A 16,750-nucleotide genomic window follows, 5' to 3' on the forward strand; every position below is an offset into this window, starting at 1 on the left:
TATTTTAAAGGGAGCTGTGGGTCTCTCACCCCAACTAAAAGAGAAGGAAATTGGATAGACGGGGATTTGGGGAATTCTCTTAAACTTAGGTTGATGTCGCCCATGAGTCTCACTGACAGTGGCCTGGAGAAGTGAACTGCGTGGGCTGGAACTTCTGCAGGATGTTTTTCTGCTAAGACCGGGCACTAGCCCTTTCCACCCAGAGCTTCGTTCAGGAATCATGGCTGCTTTTCTTTTGCCACCAACCCGGCCACATGCCTCTCATGCCCACATCCCCTAGGCAAAGCCTCACGAAGCTGCAGAGCCATCAGCAGCTAAACATGTCTCAGGTCGCTGCACTGAGGCGCTGCCCCAAAAATGCACAACAGAAGAACCACACCCCAAACAGTTTGAATTCCAGGGAATTCAAACGACGCTTTCAAATTATTTTGAAATGGAGAAGGATTTGTATTAATGCAGTGTGCCCGTTTCACCATTTCGAACACATATCTGTCCCTTTTGAGATCCTGTGGAGAACCCTTGGAGAGCCAGCCTCTGGGAAATGTTTTATTCCATCTTGATTGACTTTGTTGGTGAAAACAAACCATTTTTAAAACATTCCTGGCTGTGTGTGGAATTCCTTGGGCAGGGCCAGTTCTCTGCTGAATAGTCATTTATGATGTGCTGGGCTCCAGAGTCAGACGACTTGGGCACAAAACCTGGCCCTGCCTCTTACTAATCATTTATGCCTGGACAAGCTACTTAGGCTTGCTGAGCCTCAGTGTCTTCATCTGTCAGATGGGGATGAATATGAGAACCTACTTTCCTGGATGGTCATGGGGATTTGTAAATACATAGCAAATGTAAGCACAGAGCCTGCACCTACAAACCACTCACTGAATATTCATTGCAGTTATTATTTAGGCAGGCCTGGTGTCTAGGTTCCAAAGGTTTCTCATCCTAGAGAGACCAATGAGTTCCTGAAACAGCAATTTGTGTTGTGGTTCTCCTTCATGGGGATGTGGAACATGAACTATTTCCAGGTAGGCAGATAGATAGACCTCTTGCCATTGGTGAGACGTTCACTTCCATTTACCAGTCTGTGAACAGACCGGGCCAAGTCAATGCCAAGTGGAGTTAAGGTGGCTAAATCAATTGTCCCTCCACTGCCTGCAAGCCTCGTTGCCCCAGGTCCACTGGATTGGTAAGACCCAGAGTTTGGTGGTGTAACAGTCTGGCACCTCCCTCCCCAAAACAGGTCCCATTAAATGGGTGATGTTGGGGGTGCTGCCCAGCCCCTGTTGTCAGCCAGCAACTCCATGTACTTCGTAAGAGTGGAAGCACTGCCTCCCCTTCTGCTGGTTGACTTGACAAGCCTTGGCAGCTGCCGTGAGGGCAGCTCAGTGTGGTATCCTGGGGAACTGGAGAGGGCAGGGGTGCTGAGGTCACACCAGAATGTCCCAGCTGCCTCTTGAACTTAGCGAATGAGAAGTGAGTTCATTTCTCTGAGCCTCAAAGAGGTGCTGGAGTCACCCAAGTCAGTACATGCAGAAGGGTCAGGGCAGGGCTGGGAAGGCGTGGAGAATTGAAGGATGCACCCAAACTTGCACAACCCAGAGAGTGAGTGCCGCCTTACAGTTTGCCCCTAGGTGCCTTACCTGCCCCACATCCTCCCAGCCCAGCCAGCCAGGACCCCGGGCTTTAGACTGAGAGCCACGCTGCTGCTATAGTTGTTTCCTTTCAATGGTACCCATCACTAGTGTTAGTAGTTGTAATATGCTATCATTCATAATATCAAGAATAATAACAGCTAACATTGATTGACTCCTGGCACGGTTCTAGGCACTTTCTAGGTATTAACTCATTTAGTCCTTACAACAATTTCATTACTATTCCCATTTGCAGTTGAGGAAATTGAGGCACAGAGGAGCTAACGAATTTGCCCAATGAGACACAGCTGGTACGTGGTAGAGCCAGGAATCGATCCCAGGCAGGCAGATTCTAGAATCCAAACTGTTAACCACTACACAGAGATGTTAAGATAGGCTGGTCCCACTGGGTGAAGCCCAAACTCCATGACCAACAACCAAGCCCCCTCCTAGCCTGGCCCTGCCTCTGTCTCCAGCCTCCTCTACCCACATTTTCCTTGCCCTGCAGCCAAAACAAACTCCCTGGAGTGGCTCCAAGGAGGCCATGTTCTTCATACCTCTGTGTCTTTGCATCTGCTGTTCCCTCCACCTACCCTTCCTGACACCTGTCTGGCTGGCAAACGCTTATTCATTTTCTAAGACCCACCTGAAGTCATGCCTCCTCCATGAAGCCTTCCTTGACCACCAACCCCAGAGTGTTAATAGCTGACCCTCCATGTCTTCAGAGAACCTTGACCTTCCTTGGCGTCTTCAAGTTGTTGACTATCAGGTGGGGTCTGGTGGGACAGACAGGCCAATGGACATTCAACTGACATGAATTCAGTTGCTCCTGCAGGGAAATAAAGGCGGGTGGAATCACAGTCCCTTTTGCTGGTGTCACTTTCTTAGGCTCCTATGTGTGAGCATCCCATGCTGTAAAGGAACATCCACAATTTATATATTGAATCTGGTGCCCAACCCAAGAAGCAGGGAGGTATCTGCTCCATGGATGAGCCAAACCCAGCCACAGCTGGAGAAATTGTCGAGAACGAAATGTTGGCATGCAGTGTGGCATCTTCCTAAGAGGACAGGGCTATGCTGCCCAAAGTGATTTTCCCCTTGTGGGCTTGCTTTGGAATCTGACTCCCACTCAGACAGTGACTGATCAGCCAGGCTGATTCATGATTATACAGCTTGCTCCTGCGTCTGTCTCCCTCAACATCCTAGGCACTCCTCCAGGACTCCATTCGGCTTAATATGCCTCCATCTCCTGGTGCCCAGGCTGTGCCCAGTCCCTGGCTGAGAGCTGCTCGGTTCACCTTCATTCGACAGAGAGAGCGAATGACAGCCGAGCCCACCAGGAAACCACACCCAGATTAAAGACAGCTGGTTCGGCCCATCTAAGAAATTTTAATCACATTTTTTAGTCTTTTAACCTGTATTTGACAAATCTGGGAACACATAACTTCCCTGGTGTGTATTTGGTGTAATCCCCTTCCTGGCAGTCGTTTGCCTTAGAAAGAAATAGGATGGCAGGGAGAAGAAATATGTGCTATGGTGATTAATGAATGGTGATTAAAACAACTGGAAATTCCCACCCAAAAATCCTCTGGTGAGGCAGAAACTAGCAAAGGTGTCCTAATAAGGAGAGGTCAGGAAGCAGGAGAGGGAAGAGAGCTGTGACTCATGGGCCCAGGTATGGTGCCTGCAAGCTTTCTGGAGCGCTCTGAGCGCTGCTACTGGGAGGGTCGGCTGGGATTCCTTTCAGCTGGTGAGACCTCAAAATCACACCAGAATATGGAGCTCTGTCTGGGTTTCTGCGAACCTGGGTAATAGATCTCTCAAAATAGACACCAGTGAAATACCAAGTTTCTGGGGAGACAAAAGAAAGAGATGGTGAAGAAGAAAATGCCCATCCACTTTCTTTAAATGGCAGCACACTTATCAAGCTCTCAGATGTGCCAGACACTGGGGGTGGCAGTGGTGGGAGGCCGAGATGTATTCCATAGTGTTGGGATTTCCAATTTCAAGGTATGATTAGTGGTGGTGAGTGGGGAAGAGGAAAAATGTGCAAGCTAGACGTTCTCAAACTCGATATATTTGTGATAAGTTATGTTATTTACTCCAACAGTTCATAAATTATTTACCCAAATGAGTTATAAGTTATTGATCTCTCTGCTATTTCTATTACAATGAAATGGGTGCCTCGTTAATGGTAGAATTGGCGGGGCGTTTGGGGGTGACGGCAATCCAGATTTCAAGTTTGTACATGGTCGAATCCTTATCTTCTCACTCCCTCCAGCTGGTGTATTTATCATGGAGGATGGGGCGGGGGCAGTTGAAGGTAACAGTCCTGTGGGTGATGTGTCCTTGGCTGTGACTCTAGGAAACGGCCTATAAGTTGTCCACTCCTGCTGCAAAGGTGGGTAAGACTTGGCTTTTGTGCACATGTGTCGTTAGCTTTGTGTTTCCTCTGGACTTTGTGCTGAAAGCCAAGTGGAGATTGTGTCACCCAGCTCCTCTGGTTTGGGGGACAGAAGGAGAGATACGCACTATGGCTGGGCAGTACAACATGCCCATTTGGTGATCTCGAAGTCAGAACAAAGAAGCGTGGTAAGATACTAAAAGTATACCCCGAGTGAGTCATTTAACCCTTGCAAGGCTTTGTCTTTTTTGCTTTGGAAAATGAGTTTGGATGAAAATCCAGGATTATTTAGACCCAAAATAAAAAAAATATAAGTAACAGAGGCCACATTAGTGATTCATGAAGGAAGAATTGGCATATTTAATAACTACAATTGGGACGGTTGGCTTTCCATACAGAAAAAGAAAAAAAAGTGGATCCCTACCGCTATACCATGGACCAAAAAAAGTGTTTCCAATACAGATCCCAGGTCCCATGGTGGCCCTACTGGGATGTGGTACTTATCATCTTTAAAGCCCTCCATGCACCTAGAAATCCTCTAGTCTACACTATTAACTCCCTGGGAACAGGGACTCTGGCTGTTTTTGTCATTAAATCTTATGCACCAAGTATGGCCCCGAGAACATATGATGAACCCAGAAAATGTTTGTTGAATGAATACATGATTTCAAAGATTCTAAAAGGAAAAAAAATAATTTTCTAAAGAGATTATACATTTTTCTTTGGCTGTCATTAATAATAGAACACATTGTCATATCCCCAGAATTATTTGGGGGGACTGACCTGCCCAAAAGCAGGAGAGAACTGAGTGGAGAGATGCTGGTGAGATCAGCCTTACTCTTCTCAAAATCTAATTTAATGATATTTGAAAATACCGCACATACCCTGAGAGAAACTAGGCCCACCCGAAAATATGAAGCCATATTTTAACCATGGCCATGATTGATTTTTTTCATGTATTAAGTGCCTATTTTGTGTAGAAACACAATCTTTCTAACACAGGTGTTTGTTCCTCTTTTTTGTTTATTAAGGCATAACTTACATGTAATAAACATCACCAATTTTAAGTGTATAGTTTGATTAATTGTGGCATTTGTGGCCAAGGTATAATCACCACACTGATCAAGATACAGACTGGTGCTCCAAGAATCTTTTATAAATACTAGGGTAAGACATGTTTATGATGACAGAAAAAGAACACAAGGGTTGACATACACACCTTGGACATAAATCTGACAACTGAGTTTCTGAACACAGATGTAGATTCATTTTTAATCAGGTGTCTTAAAGAACCCCTGGACCTTCCTACCTATCTCAGAAGATTTGAATGGCTGCACTGCTTGAAGATGAAGCATTTGTGTAAATAAATTTCTGCCTCAGGGAGTGTTTTCTTTCTCTGAGGCTATTAATTTAAAAGCTCAGAGTTCCTGGTTCCCACCCAAATTTATTAGCCCAACCTTCAATGTAGGAATGTTAGTGTGTTTATAAGAAATGAAATGCAGCAAAGACAAGGATGTGAAGATTACAGTTTTCAATGGAGCTGTTGGGAGGCTTGTAATTCCCACCTCCACGTGGGCACCGCATACTGTCTGGGCCCTGAGGCTGCCACTGAAAAAGGCAAGTTCCTGCTGCCTTCCCGTAGGAAAGGAACTCCGTTCTGATCATGGGAAGCAAGAACAAATGACCAAGTAACATGGTTCTCTGAGTCAGGGACTAGAGCAGGGATGGACATAAAGAAGGTACAGGATAACAGGGCTGGGGCTTGGGAAGGCCGCTCTGCAGAGGTGACCTTTGAGCTGAGGATGGAGTGACAAAAAGGACCCGGCTCTTGCTAGAGAAAGAGCATTTTAGGAATTAGGACCAGCACGTGCAAAGTCCCTGAGGTGGGAAAGGGGTTGATGTGTTCAAAAAGAAGGCAAAGGTGATCGAATACAGTGACCAAGGCAAAGAGAGGTGAGCTTGGAGAGATAAGAAGTTTTGTTCCAAAAAATGCAAACCTAAGCCATGTTGAAAACTAAGTCACAAAAGCAGCTGTGCTAATGCTCTGGTACTCCGAGAGAGGTGTCACTGCTGGGCACTAGTTGTCAATGCTTACAGTTGCAAAGTCACTTCTTACTACACGACTGACCTGACCGAGTACTGATCACAGAATCTGACTGGACAGGGAACGGAGAGTTATTCTAGCCCAACCCCCTCATTTTACAAATGAATGAACAGAGGCCCAAAGAGGGTAAAGTTCTTACCTGATAAACAGGGTAAAACACTTGCAGTTCATTATCGCAGGTTGAGGGTCCAATTTCCACACCCTATAAAGAGCTGCTGGCTGGCAGGGCTGGCACAGTGAGTGAGGGGCAGAGAGGTACCAGAAGAGGTTGCCAAAATGGAGACATTTGATCACAAACAGCTGCTGGGCTCTGGGAACACAGGTGCACTCCTATACTGTGGGAGGAGAAATTTGTGCACCTCTCATGCAGACTAGACCTTCTGGTAAAATTAAAGCAATGGCTGGTCAACACCTGGGCGGAACTCACATGTCACTCAACAAGTGCATGGATTAATAAACCGTGTCCTGTCCAGACAATGGAACAGTACTCAGCAAAATAAAAAGGAACAAACTTCTGATCCATGCAATAATGCAGAGGAATCTCGCCAATATGCTGAGCAAAGAAGCCAGGTACAAAAGAGAATATTCTGCCAGATTCTGTTTATAGAAAGGTCCAAAGCAGGCATAACTCATTGCTGGTTTTCTGGGACCCGGAGTGAAGGTTGACTACAGAGGGGTGCCCAGGAAACTTTTTTGTTTTCGTATCTTGATTGTGGGGGTGGTCACCTGTATCTATATTTGTCAGAACTCTTAAAATGAGTGGGTCCTTCTTAATGTATATAAGTTATATCTTAATAAAGTTAACTAAAAACATTTTTTTAAAAGGAGGGAGGAAAAGCACAGCTGGAAAACAAAGAAAAACTTTGGGTTGGGTTGCTATTCATTGGTCAAATGCTTACTGAGCATCTTCCGTGTACAAGTACCGTCGCCTTCTGTGTACAGGTACCATCGCCTTCCGTGTACAGGTACCGTAACAGGTACTGACCTTCTCTTTGCTCCAGAACACGGTGGGACAGAGGCACCACCTGCTGCCCTGTGGGTCTGTGAGCCCCTGGGTTCCCTCCACGGGACCCACCTGCAGATGACCGTCCCTTCATCCACTGCTCCCAGGCTGTCAGCCGCCCAGAGACTCACAGTCGGGACCCGAGTCAGGGAAGGGATGGTGGCTCTTCTGTTGTAGTCTGACAAGACTTAGAAATTGATAAAGCAAAGGGAATGAGAAGGAGATTGGGCTTGTTCATGAAACGAGGCTCCATCCTGACCAGGGTGCACATCTCTGTTTAATAACCGACCCCCACCTCACTGGCTTGGTCTTGTTTGTTCAGATTATTTTGCTGAACCCCAGTCTGAGGTATGAGCATTATTTTGCTCTAACTTTCAAGCTTGTTGACACAGTATGTTTATATCGAATTTCTGCAAAAATTTTCCTAACCTCCACTACTGTACATACATGTATGTATGTATGTATATATGTATGAATGGTGTACTGGGCATGTGAAGTGCCCAGGGCAGGAGACAGCAGCCCTTTGCAGATACACACGACCCTCTACAGCTCGACAATTTCTGTATGTGGACTTTCACAGTGAGAAGTGGTGTGGCAGTTTCTCTCATTGCTATCCAGTCCGGCACAGATGGGGTATTTGAAAATATGGATATCTACGACGTGGTGTAGTGGTTTTAATTTTTAGCAAAACTGATAGGCCAAACAAGAGACCCGTGTCCATGCACAGCCCACAGTGGCCCGATTCTTTCCCACTGGGGGGGCAGCACTGTCATCTTACATCATCAGACGGGGGGCAAGGAACCAAGTTGTCAAAGAGGGCACCCTCCCTGAGAGGAAGACGGCAGGTTTGCAGCCCTGACTCATTGTGCTCCCTCCATTTTTCTTCATCCCTTCAGAAGCTTCTGAGATTGCTCTGCCTCCTGGAAGTGGCCTTACAGTCTCCATAAAGCCTGGGACCTCGACTCTGGCAAGGCCCTGTTACATCCTCTTTTCTAAAACACCTACAATCATGTTGTCCATCAAATCTGGAGAAAAAAAGACCTTTTCCTTTATGTGCCAGAATCCAGAGAATCACTTTGTCATTGAGATCCACAAGACTGTTGGTAAGTACGCGCTCAGGGACTGTTTGGCCTCCCTGCCTCTCTTCCCTATGCTAAGCCAGCATCCAATGCTAACAAGTAGCAACAGGGCTGGAATCTGAGTTCTCAGACTCCAGAGTCTTGGCCTGTAACCACAAAGCCACACTATCTCTGAACAGAACTGCAGGCCTTCAGGTCTGTGATGCTCAGTCTGATGGGCTAAAAACACCTGGCTGAAGCGGAGCAAATGTCAAGGGAGTTGGAGGACAAAAGATTGGAAGGTTGAGGAGATAAGAGTGGGGAAATGGGTCCACAAGGCAAAGTGGGAAAAACAGCAGCTTTGGAGGCTGAGGGCGCTGGGTTTGGCTTCACGTGCTCGTACTGCTGATCATGTGACCTGGTCACATGACTTCGTGTAAGTTACATAACTCCTTGGTGACTTAGTTTTCTAGTCCATAAAATAAGAGTCTTTGTACCAACCAATAGGGTTGTTATGAGGATGAAATGAAATAATGGATTGGGAATATATGACACTTAAGAATTCAACCAACTGTAGATATTTGGTATTATTAGCATTCAGAACTTGAGCTTGGGATAGGAGATTGACATAAAAAGTTATAATTGGGCAGAAAAAAAAACAAATGTATACTTTCCCAATCATTTTAAGGTAGGCATGCCAACTAGGAACTAATAGCTGCAGTCATAACAGTGAGAACACTATTTGTTATCTAATTAAAGCCATTCTCAGAAAATTTATTTGACTTTAACTGAAAATACATGGATTGGGCAATAGATCATGAAGGAAGAAAAAGCATAAAATATGGGGAGGGAGGATAATACAAGAGTGTAAAGAGGGTCAAATATATGGTAATGGAAAGGGAACTGACTGGGTGGTGAACACACAATGTGATATATAGATGATGTATTACAGAATTGTACACTGGAAACCTATGTAATTTTATTAACCATTGTCACCCCAATAAATTTTAATAAAAGAAAAAGAAAAAAGGATAAAATAAATCTTAGGAAAAAGGAATTGGGAAAAATAATGGAAATTCAAATACTTAAAAGCAGTTTTAAAACCACATTTAATAACTAAAACCAAGACCTTGTTCTCTATAAAGACAATCAAATAGACAACTCTCTGGCTAATCTCCTGGGATAAAGGAGAAAATAGAAATATATAGCATTGAAATAAATGTGGGTTTAGTGACATACACAAAGGCAATTTCTAAAATTGTAAGAGACTGTGTATAACATTATGGTATTCAATATAAAAATCTGAATGACATCGATGATTTTCAGGGAAAACCTGATGAGCCAGATTGACTCATAGAAAGGTAGGAAACCTAAATAAATAAATAACCAGGGAGGAGATTAGAAAAAATGTCCAAGATGGAGGAGAGCAGGGTTTGGGTTAATTAGAGATGGTTTCATAGAGGATCCTATCAACCATCAAGGAGCAGATAATTTCTATGCTATTTAAGCCACTCTAGAGGAGCTTTGGCAGGCTGTTTCTGTAAAAGGCCACCTCGTCTCTGTCACTACTGCTCAGCTGTGCTGTTACAGCATGAAATCAGCCATAGATAACAGGTAAACAAATAAGCAATGAATGTTCCAGTGGAGCTTTATTTACGGTAACAACAAGTGTTTGGCTGGATTGGCCTCATGAGCTGTATGTAGTTTGCCAACCCCCATGTTGAGCATAGAAAGAGAAGGTTCACAGCTCAGTAGTATAAGCCTCTTACAACTCTGATGTCCAAATCTGCCAAAGCATTAAAAAACAACAACCCACAATCTCTTATGATTTTACATCCAAAAAACTCCTAAATAAAATATCTCACATCCACAAAACGCATTAAAAGTATAACGCAACCAGAGCAGAGAGGGTTCCCTGGAAGACTGTAAGGGTAGTTCACCATTAACAAATTGGTTAATGTCATGCTTTGCATTATTAGGTGAGAGGAAAAACTACATATGGTCATCTTAGATGACATTACATCTTTTTAATAAAACAGTAAACCAGAATAGAAGGATGTCATCCAATAAAGTATATCTATCAAAAACTGATAGTAAATATCATACAACAGTGAGAGAAGCACTGAGAATAACACAGGGAACAACAAGTATTCCCACTCTGCATACTATCGGTCACCATTATTCAGAAGTTCTCATTAAATATTTAGGGAACATCTGAATAAATACATCGAATGTATATGAAGCAAAATATAAAATTTTACTGAAAGACAAAAGATGTAAATAAATGGAGAAATGTACTATGTTCCTTGATGAAGCTCTCAGTACTTTTTAAATGTCAATTCTCCCACAAATTAATTTATCAGTTTAAGTCAATTACAGTTAAAATCTCAGTGAAGCTTTTCCAGAGCCGAGGAGAATATTGATATACTTAAGAATTCAATGGAAGGTGTGTTGCTATTAAAAGAATGAAGGAGATCTGTGTATCTGACATGGAAAGGTGCCCCAAATAATCTTGTTTCATTGAAAACAATGCAGCTTGTAGTAAGAGACCAGTTCAGTCCCACTTTATTGAATACAAACACAGGTACACATAGTCATACAGAGCCCAGAGTCTGGAGGGATAAACACCAAAATGCTGACCTTGCATTATTTCTATAGTGGTTGGGGGAGGGGAACAGGTGACATTCATTTTCCTCTTCCTGTTCTTCCATACTGTGTGTTTGTTTTTTGTTGTTTTTTACAAGCATGAATTACTTTATTATAATCAGTTAAACCAATAAAGAGACTGCCATCTTGGAAAAGGAAAAGGGTAATACAGCTCATCTCACAAGTCAAGTGTTAGAATGCATCAGTCTGTCAATCCTAGGATGCAACACAAAATTTACCATATAGTAAAGACATATGCTCACAATTTTTGAAAATATTTATGAAGATACTGATTTCTAAATTTATGAAGATATTAATTTCTAAAATAATAACTCCAGACACTGAAATCCAGTCCAGTGTTCTAGCTGCCCCTCATTTTTCAAACCTTCCCTGAATGAGCATTGTGAAAAGTCTCGGACAAAGTTTGACACCTCTGTTCTCATCCTTCCTTGAATAGTCCTATTAAAGTTACTGAAAGTAGAAGTCTGCTGGGGCCGTGTGAGTTGTGAATCACTTCCAGAAGGACCCTTCTCCATCCTCTGCGTGGGAATCATTTTAGTTATTTAACATTTTGGCACAGGGGGACAGGAGACTTGGAGGCATGCCAATCATTGTGACTATTCTTCCCTGTGCCCATCCTCAAAACCAAAGCTCTTAGCAACAAATTAAAAAGTGCTTTTACAACCTGACTCTCACGTGACTGATGGTAGAGCCGTGACTGGCTGGGCGATGGAGCTTTATGACTCCAAGATCTTGGTATGAAATAAATCAAAATATCTCAGGTGGCCCAGGCTTGTGTATTTTCTAAATGTCTTCCAGGTGAGTCTAGAGTGGAACCAGGGCTGAGAACCACTGCCTTAAGGGGTGAAGTGATCCCACAAGAGCACAGAACCCAGCAGGAGCCACTCCACATGGCCCTGGGCACCTTGGAGGTGTAGGTGGCAAGTTACGAGGCCAGCTTTTGAAGGAAAGAGGTGGCTTGATATAAACAAGTTTCCATAAGCTCCTAAAATAGTAGGTACTATCTTTACTGATGCACAAAATCTAATCCAAGCCACCCTTGTCTCTTATTAGCTAACCCTGTTTTATGGGTTAGCTGGCACAGTGGGTTGGCATGACTAGACACAGCTGGGCTTTTGAGATAGTGTGTACTGCAAGCACCACGCTCGTCCCCCAGACTCCAGGGCTGCTTTGCAAAAGTGAGAGGTTTGGTGTAGACGACCTCAGAGGTCCTAGACAGCTCTGAAATTCTCCCATAATTCCATTTCAAGTTGGCAGCACTTTCAAATACCCCACGGCGGCAGCAATAGAGATTCACAGACCATGATCCCAGTGGCCAGCGTCTACCGCACTTTTCACATGCCCAAGACAACAAGTTTAAACTGTTACATGGCCTGCTATCTATTACTTCTTCCACATGCTTTCCTCTTCTTTCCTCCTCGACAGCAGCAACATTTCTCCCTTTGTTTTAAAAGCCTTCAGAACAAAGTACATCGAAGGATGTCATTAGGTGTTAGCCTTTTAAAAAATTCGCTGCCGTGGTAATAAAATATGAGCATTAAAGCCCCGAGGCAGGAAGGTCACTGTGTCTCCAGGTCCCAGTCATTAAGGGGCTTGGACATTCTGAGTGTCTCAGTGTGTTGATGAGGATGCTGATGAGAAAACCAGTTTTGAAAGGTGGAGTTTCAACATTGGCGCTGCGCCCTAAAAGTTGTGAAACCGGAACTTTCTCAGAATAGAAGAAATAGGGTATCTCAGAGCACAGGCTCCCTTGCAGAGGGCGACCCTGACGTCCAGGAAGGCCTGGGCAGGGGCCCACCAACTGGACTCCACTTAATCTGGAAAACACAGCAGTTAGGGAGTGTCTTGGGTCTGGATCCCTGGAAGCAGAGACTGAAGGCAGATTTGTGTTCAAGTCATTTGTCAAGAGAGTACCCTTGGAAGCAGCCTATGAAGACGTGAGAAAAGCAGGAGAGAGCAAGGGAAGAAGTAAGCAAAGATGTCATTTTTAGCTGAAGTGTAGCCTCAGGCTGATGAGTGGCCTCCCGAGGTTGTGTCACTTGAAGCCAGGAGGTCAGGCTTTTTCACGTCTGCGATAGGCAGTGATTGGCTGTGGGCTGCTGCTGTTGTTGGGATGGGAGAGAGAGGGCAGCGAAACCACTTGGGCTTTTGTGGCACCCCCTCCCCTCACCAGCCAAGGCACTTGCCCAGAGCAGGGTGCATCTGTGTGCCACTGGCCACCAACACTCAAGCAACCTGGAGACGGGTGCGCCCACCTAGTGGAGCTCCCAAAGGGTCTAGTACAGGGGTGAGGCAGAGCAGTGAGTGGCCTGGTAGTGTTTGTGACAAAGACTGTTTTATGACTGTGTTTCAGACTGCATGTCAGGCCGATGTCCTTTTGGGGAGGTCCAGCTGCAGCCCCCAACGTCAGCACTGCCCACCCTCAACAGAACTTTCATCTGGGACATCCAAGCTCACAAGAGCATCGGTCTGGAGCTGCAGTTTTCCATGCCTCGCCTGAGGCAGATCGGGCCCGGGGAGAGCTGCCCGGATGGAGTCACTCACTCCATCAGCGGCCGCACCAATGCCGCCATGGTCAAAATCGGAACCTTCTGCAGCAATGGCACCGTGTCCCGGATCAAGATGCAGGAGCGCGTGAAAATGGCCTTGCACCTGCCGTGGTTCCATGACAGAAACGTCTCCGGCTTCAGCATCGCAAACCGGTCGTCCATAAAACGTGAGCATGTACTCCCTCCCCCCTCTGCTGAGGCTGAAACATTCAGAATCACCCGTGTTCTAGGTCAGTGAGGGTCAAGTGTCAGCAGTTTTGTATGATTCAACCCGAATCATACAAAGAAGCTCCCGCTCTTGAAGCTCTTCAGGCCACGCTGGGTCTGGACTCATCCGTCTCTATTAACCCGGTGGCCACTCTCTTTTCTTTGTCCTTTGCACATGGGAGGTTTGTTTGCAAGAAATGAGATGGGGTTGGTTCTGCAGACCTATTGTGATCGCTCCATTTCTAATTTCTTTGTCCTGTCTTCTATCTCTTGCATGTTTTCTCTAATTGTGTCAGTGGTGTATGAGAGCTGGCCCACACGGGCTCACGAGGGCTGATGTTTAAATATGCAGGAATTTTGTGCGCTCGTGGTAAACAGAGCCATTCCTAAAAATAAAATTTCATGAACTGACAAGTAAGTAAATGAGTTTAGAAAAAACGGTAATAAATACTAAAAACTCATCACCTAATTCTTTCGCGACATTTTCCTGTTTTCTGTGCTCTTGAGGTCATTTATGCCGATTGTACCTGGAGATGGAAATACTATATGATGATGAGCTGCTTTGCCACTCCTCCCAACTCCACGTTCAGTCAGCTCACGTTGGTAGCTTGAAATATCAGCTATGGTTGGGAGTATTTACACCAACGAAGTGGGCAGACCCTACCGATTAGGGCTTTCTCCCCCACTGACTCAGTTATGAAACCTTGACTCACCCACTGCTGATGTCTCCTCATAGCGCATTCAGCTCAGGACCCGAGAACCGCCTTCCCCTCTCCTCGCCCCCCTGCCCCTCAGCTGTGGACAGCAAAGGCAGGATCTAATTGCCGTGTTTGATTTCCACTCCCAATAGGACTATGCATCATTGAATCTGTGTTTGAGGGTGAAGGCTCAGCAACCCTGATGTCTGCCAACTACCCGGATGGCTTCCCTGAGGACGAGCTCATGACATGGCAGTTTGTCATTCCCCCACACCTGCGGGCAAGCGTCTCCTTCCTCCACTTCAACGTCTCCAACTGCGAGAAGAAGGAGGAGCGGGTAGAGTACTACATCCCGGGCTCCACCACCAACCCCGAGGTGTTCAAGCTGGCGGACAAGCAGCCCGGGAACATGGCCGGGAACTTCAACCTCTCCCTGCAGGGCTGTGACCAAGATGTCCAAAATCCAGGGATCCTCCGGCTGAAGTTTCAAGTTTTGGTTCAACATCCACAAAATGAAAGCTGTAAGTGAGCCCACTTTCCTTTCCCCTCCTCTTCTAGCATCTTCTTTCCTTCCTGGGTAGTCTGCTTGGAATGAGGTTCCCTTCCTGTTTCTCACCTGTGGCTTCTAGACCATTGGACTCTGGACCCTGTAAGAGTTGCAGGAAGTGTGTTGCTAGGCAGTGAGACAGGCTCATTGGTGAACACCTGGCATGCCATTCCATCTCAACACAATAAGAAGCAAACATGAACTTGTGCTCAGGGTGCTAATGAAGGTGCTGGAAAGTTGCCTTTTAGACAGCATGTCTTGACCCTACACTGTGAGCTGGGATGTCACCACGTCGTCAGCAATAACAATAGCCAACATTGTTTTACTGGCTGAGCACCCCCTACCTGGGCACACACTAAGGGCGGCAGAAATTGTTATCATTTACTCATGAGGAACCAGAGGGTTCAGAGAAGTTATGGAACTAGCCTAATATCACACAGCTTGTCAGGAGCAGAGCAAGCTCAGAATCCAGAGCCTGTGCTGTGGACCATACTGAACCCCAGGTAGGTTGATGAGAATGAGGTTCCGGAACATTCCACACACAATGACTAAGACATCATGAACCTAGAGAAGGGGAGCCAGGGCCAGGACTAGGGTAAGGCAACATGCCCAGGACACCCACTTTGAAGTGCTCACTCTTACGGAGGCGTCAGTACAGGTCAGCCCCTGAGAGCAAGCCCCTCCTTAAACTTTGCTTCCTGGGCGCCTCACTTGCCTAACCTGCGTCCTGGCACTGAGGGGAATGGCATGGATTGTGAGATAACATACAAGGTGAGCTCAGGCTGGTTATTCCTGGCACTCATCTGTGGAATTCACGAAGGTGCAAGTGGTGACACGTGGTCAGGACACTTCTGACACGTGCTGAGGATGGGTTCTATCCAGAGGGCTGATTCTCAGCCTTGTTTTTCTTGTCTCCGTCCAGGAAGTAGGCAGAGCCAGGCAGAAAAATCAAATGGGAGTGTGGAGTGGCATGCTGTTTATTTTTGTAGGGCTGAGAAACGTCTGAAAAGTGACCATGTGGGATCCACTCAAGGGGTTGCCCACCGGCACTGTCTTGGGAATCCCCTTGCCGCCCACTTGGGGCATGGCTGCCCGGGAAGCTGCAGCTCCACCCATATCTTGACCCGAGATTCCTTTGAATTCACAATAAGTATGTAGAAGGTATAACATTGCGTATATATTTGTGTGTGTGTATTGACACATTTTATGATTCCACTGTCACCTTTTTATAATCAGAATGCTGAAACAGCCATGAAAGGATTTGGAATGGGGTGGGTGTGAGTTTCAGAAGACCGAGTCCTTATTTATCTCAGTCAGTGGGAAATGCTGCTGGTTGTTTCCTGTAACATCAGCTGGGCTGATGTCTAAGACTAAGCAAATTGTCATCATGCTGTCACCAGCGTCAAGAAGGGTATGGCTTCAGTTTTGAGGTAAATAAAGCGTGACTACCTGCATTGTGGAGGTGTGTGACCGTGTCAAGACCTTTGCGTGAGGCAGGGTTTACGTTTTTCTAGAGGAGTCCATGGACTGGGCCAGCAGAATTATCTCTGGGCTCTGGGGATAAAATTCGGTTGGCCTGGACTCATTAAGAGCTCCAATTTCTAGACAGCGCCAACTGGATCCTCTGAAGCCTAACGTGGACCCTAAATTTCAAGGGGTTGCCCAAGGCAGCCAGTCCTGGGCACCCACGCATTTGTCTGATCCATTCTGAACAATCCTTCGCTTGCTGAAAATGTGTGGGCAGCTTGTTTTGCAGGCAGCGTAGCCCAGTGGTTAAGGCCACGTCTTCTGGGTTTGGCATGTGTGGAGTTGAACCCGGTTCCTCGACTTACTGTGTGGCCATGGGCACGTCTCGTAACCTCTGTGTGACTCAATTCCTCCTCTT

General features: G+C 45.7%; 1 protein-coding gene across 3 annotated transcripts in view; it reads left to right on the forward strand.

The window, feature by feature from the left end:
- The window catches only part of CDCP1 (CUB domain containing protein 1), a 49,656-nt gene that overhangs the window by 16,552 nt on the left and 16,354 nt on the right, over positions 1–16,750 (forward strand). For all 3 annotated transcript variants that reach the window (XM_074312512.1, XM_074312513.1, XM_019723716.2), the window contains exons 2-4: positions 8,036–8,242; positions 13,218–13,580; positions 14,471–14,839. In XM_074312512.1, coding sequence (XP_074168613.1) covers positions 8,036–8,242; positions 13,218–13,580; positions 14,471–14,839 — 939 coding nt within the window. The remainder of the gene's footprint in view (positions 1–8,035; positions 8,243–13,217; positions 13,581–14,470; positions 14,840–16,750) is intronic.

The sequence above is a fragment of the Rhinolophus sinicus genome, linkage group LG10 (assembly GCF_036562045.2).
Source record: "Rhinolophus sinicus isolate RSC01 linkage group LG10, ASM3656204v1, whole genome shotgun sequence".
NCBI classification, from domain to species: Eukaryota; Metazoa; Chordata; class Mammalia; order Chiroptera; family Rhinolophidae; genus Rhinolophus; species Rhinolophus sinicus.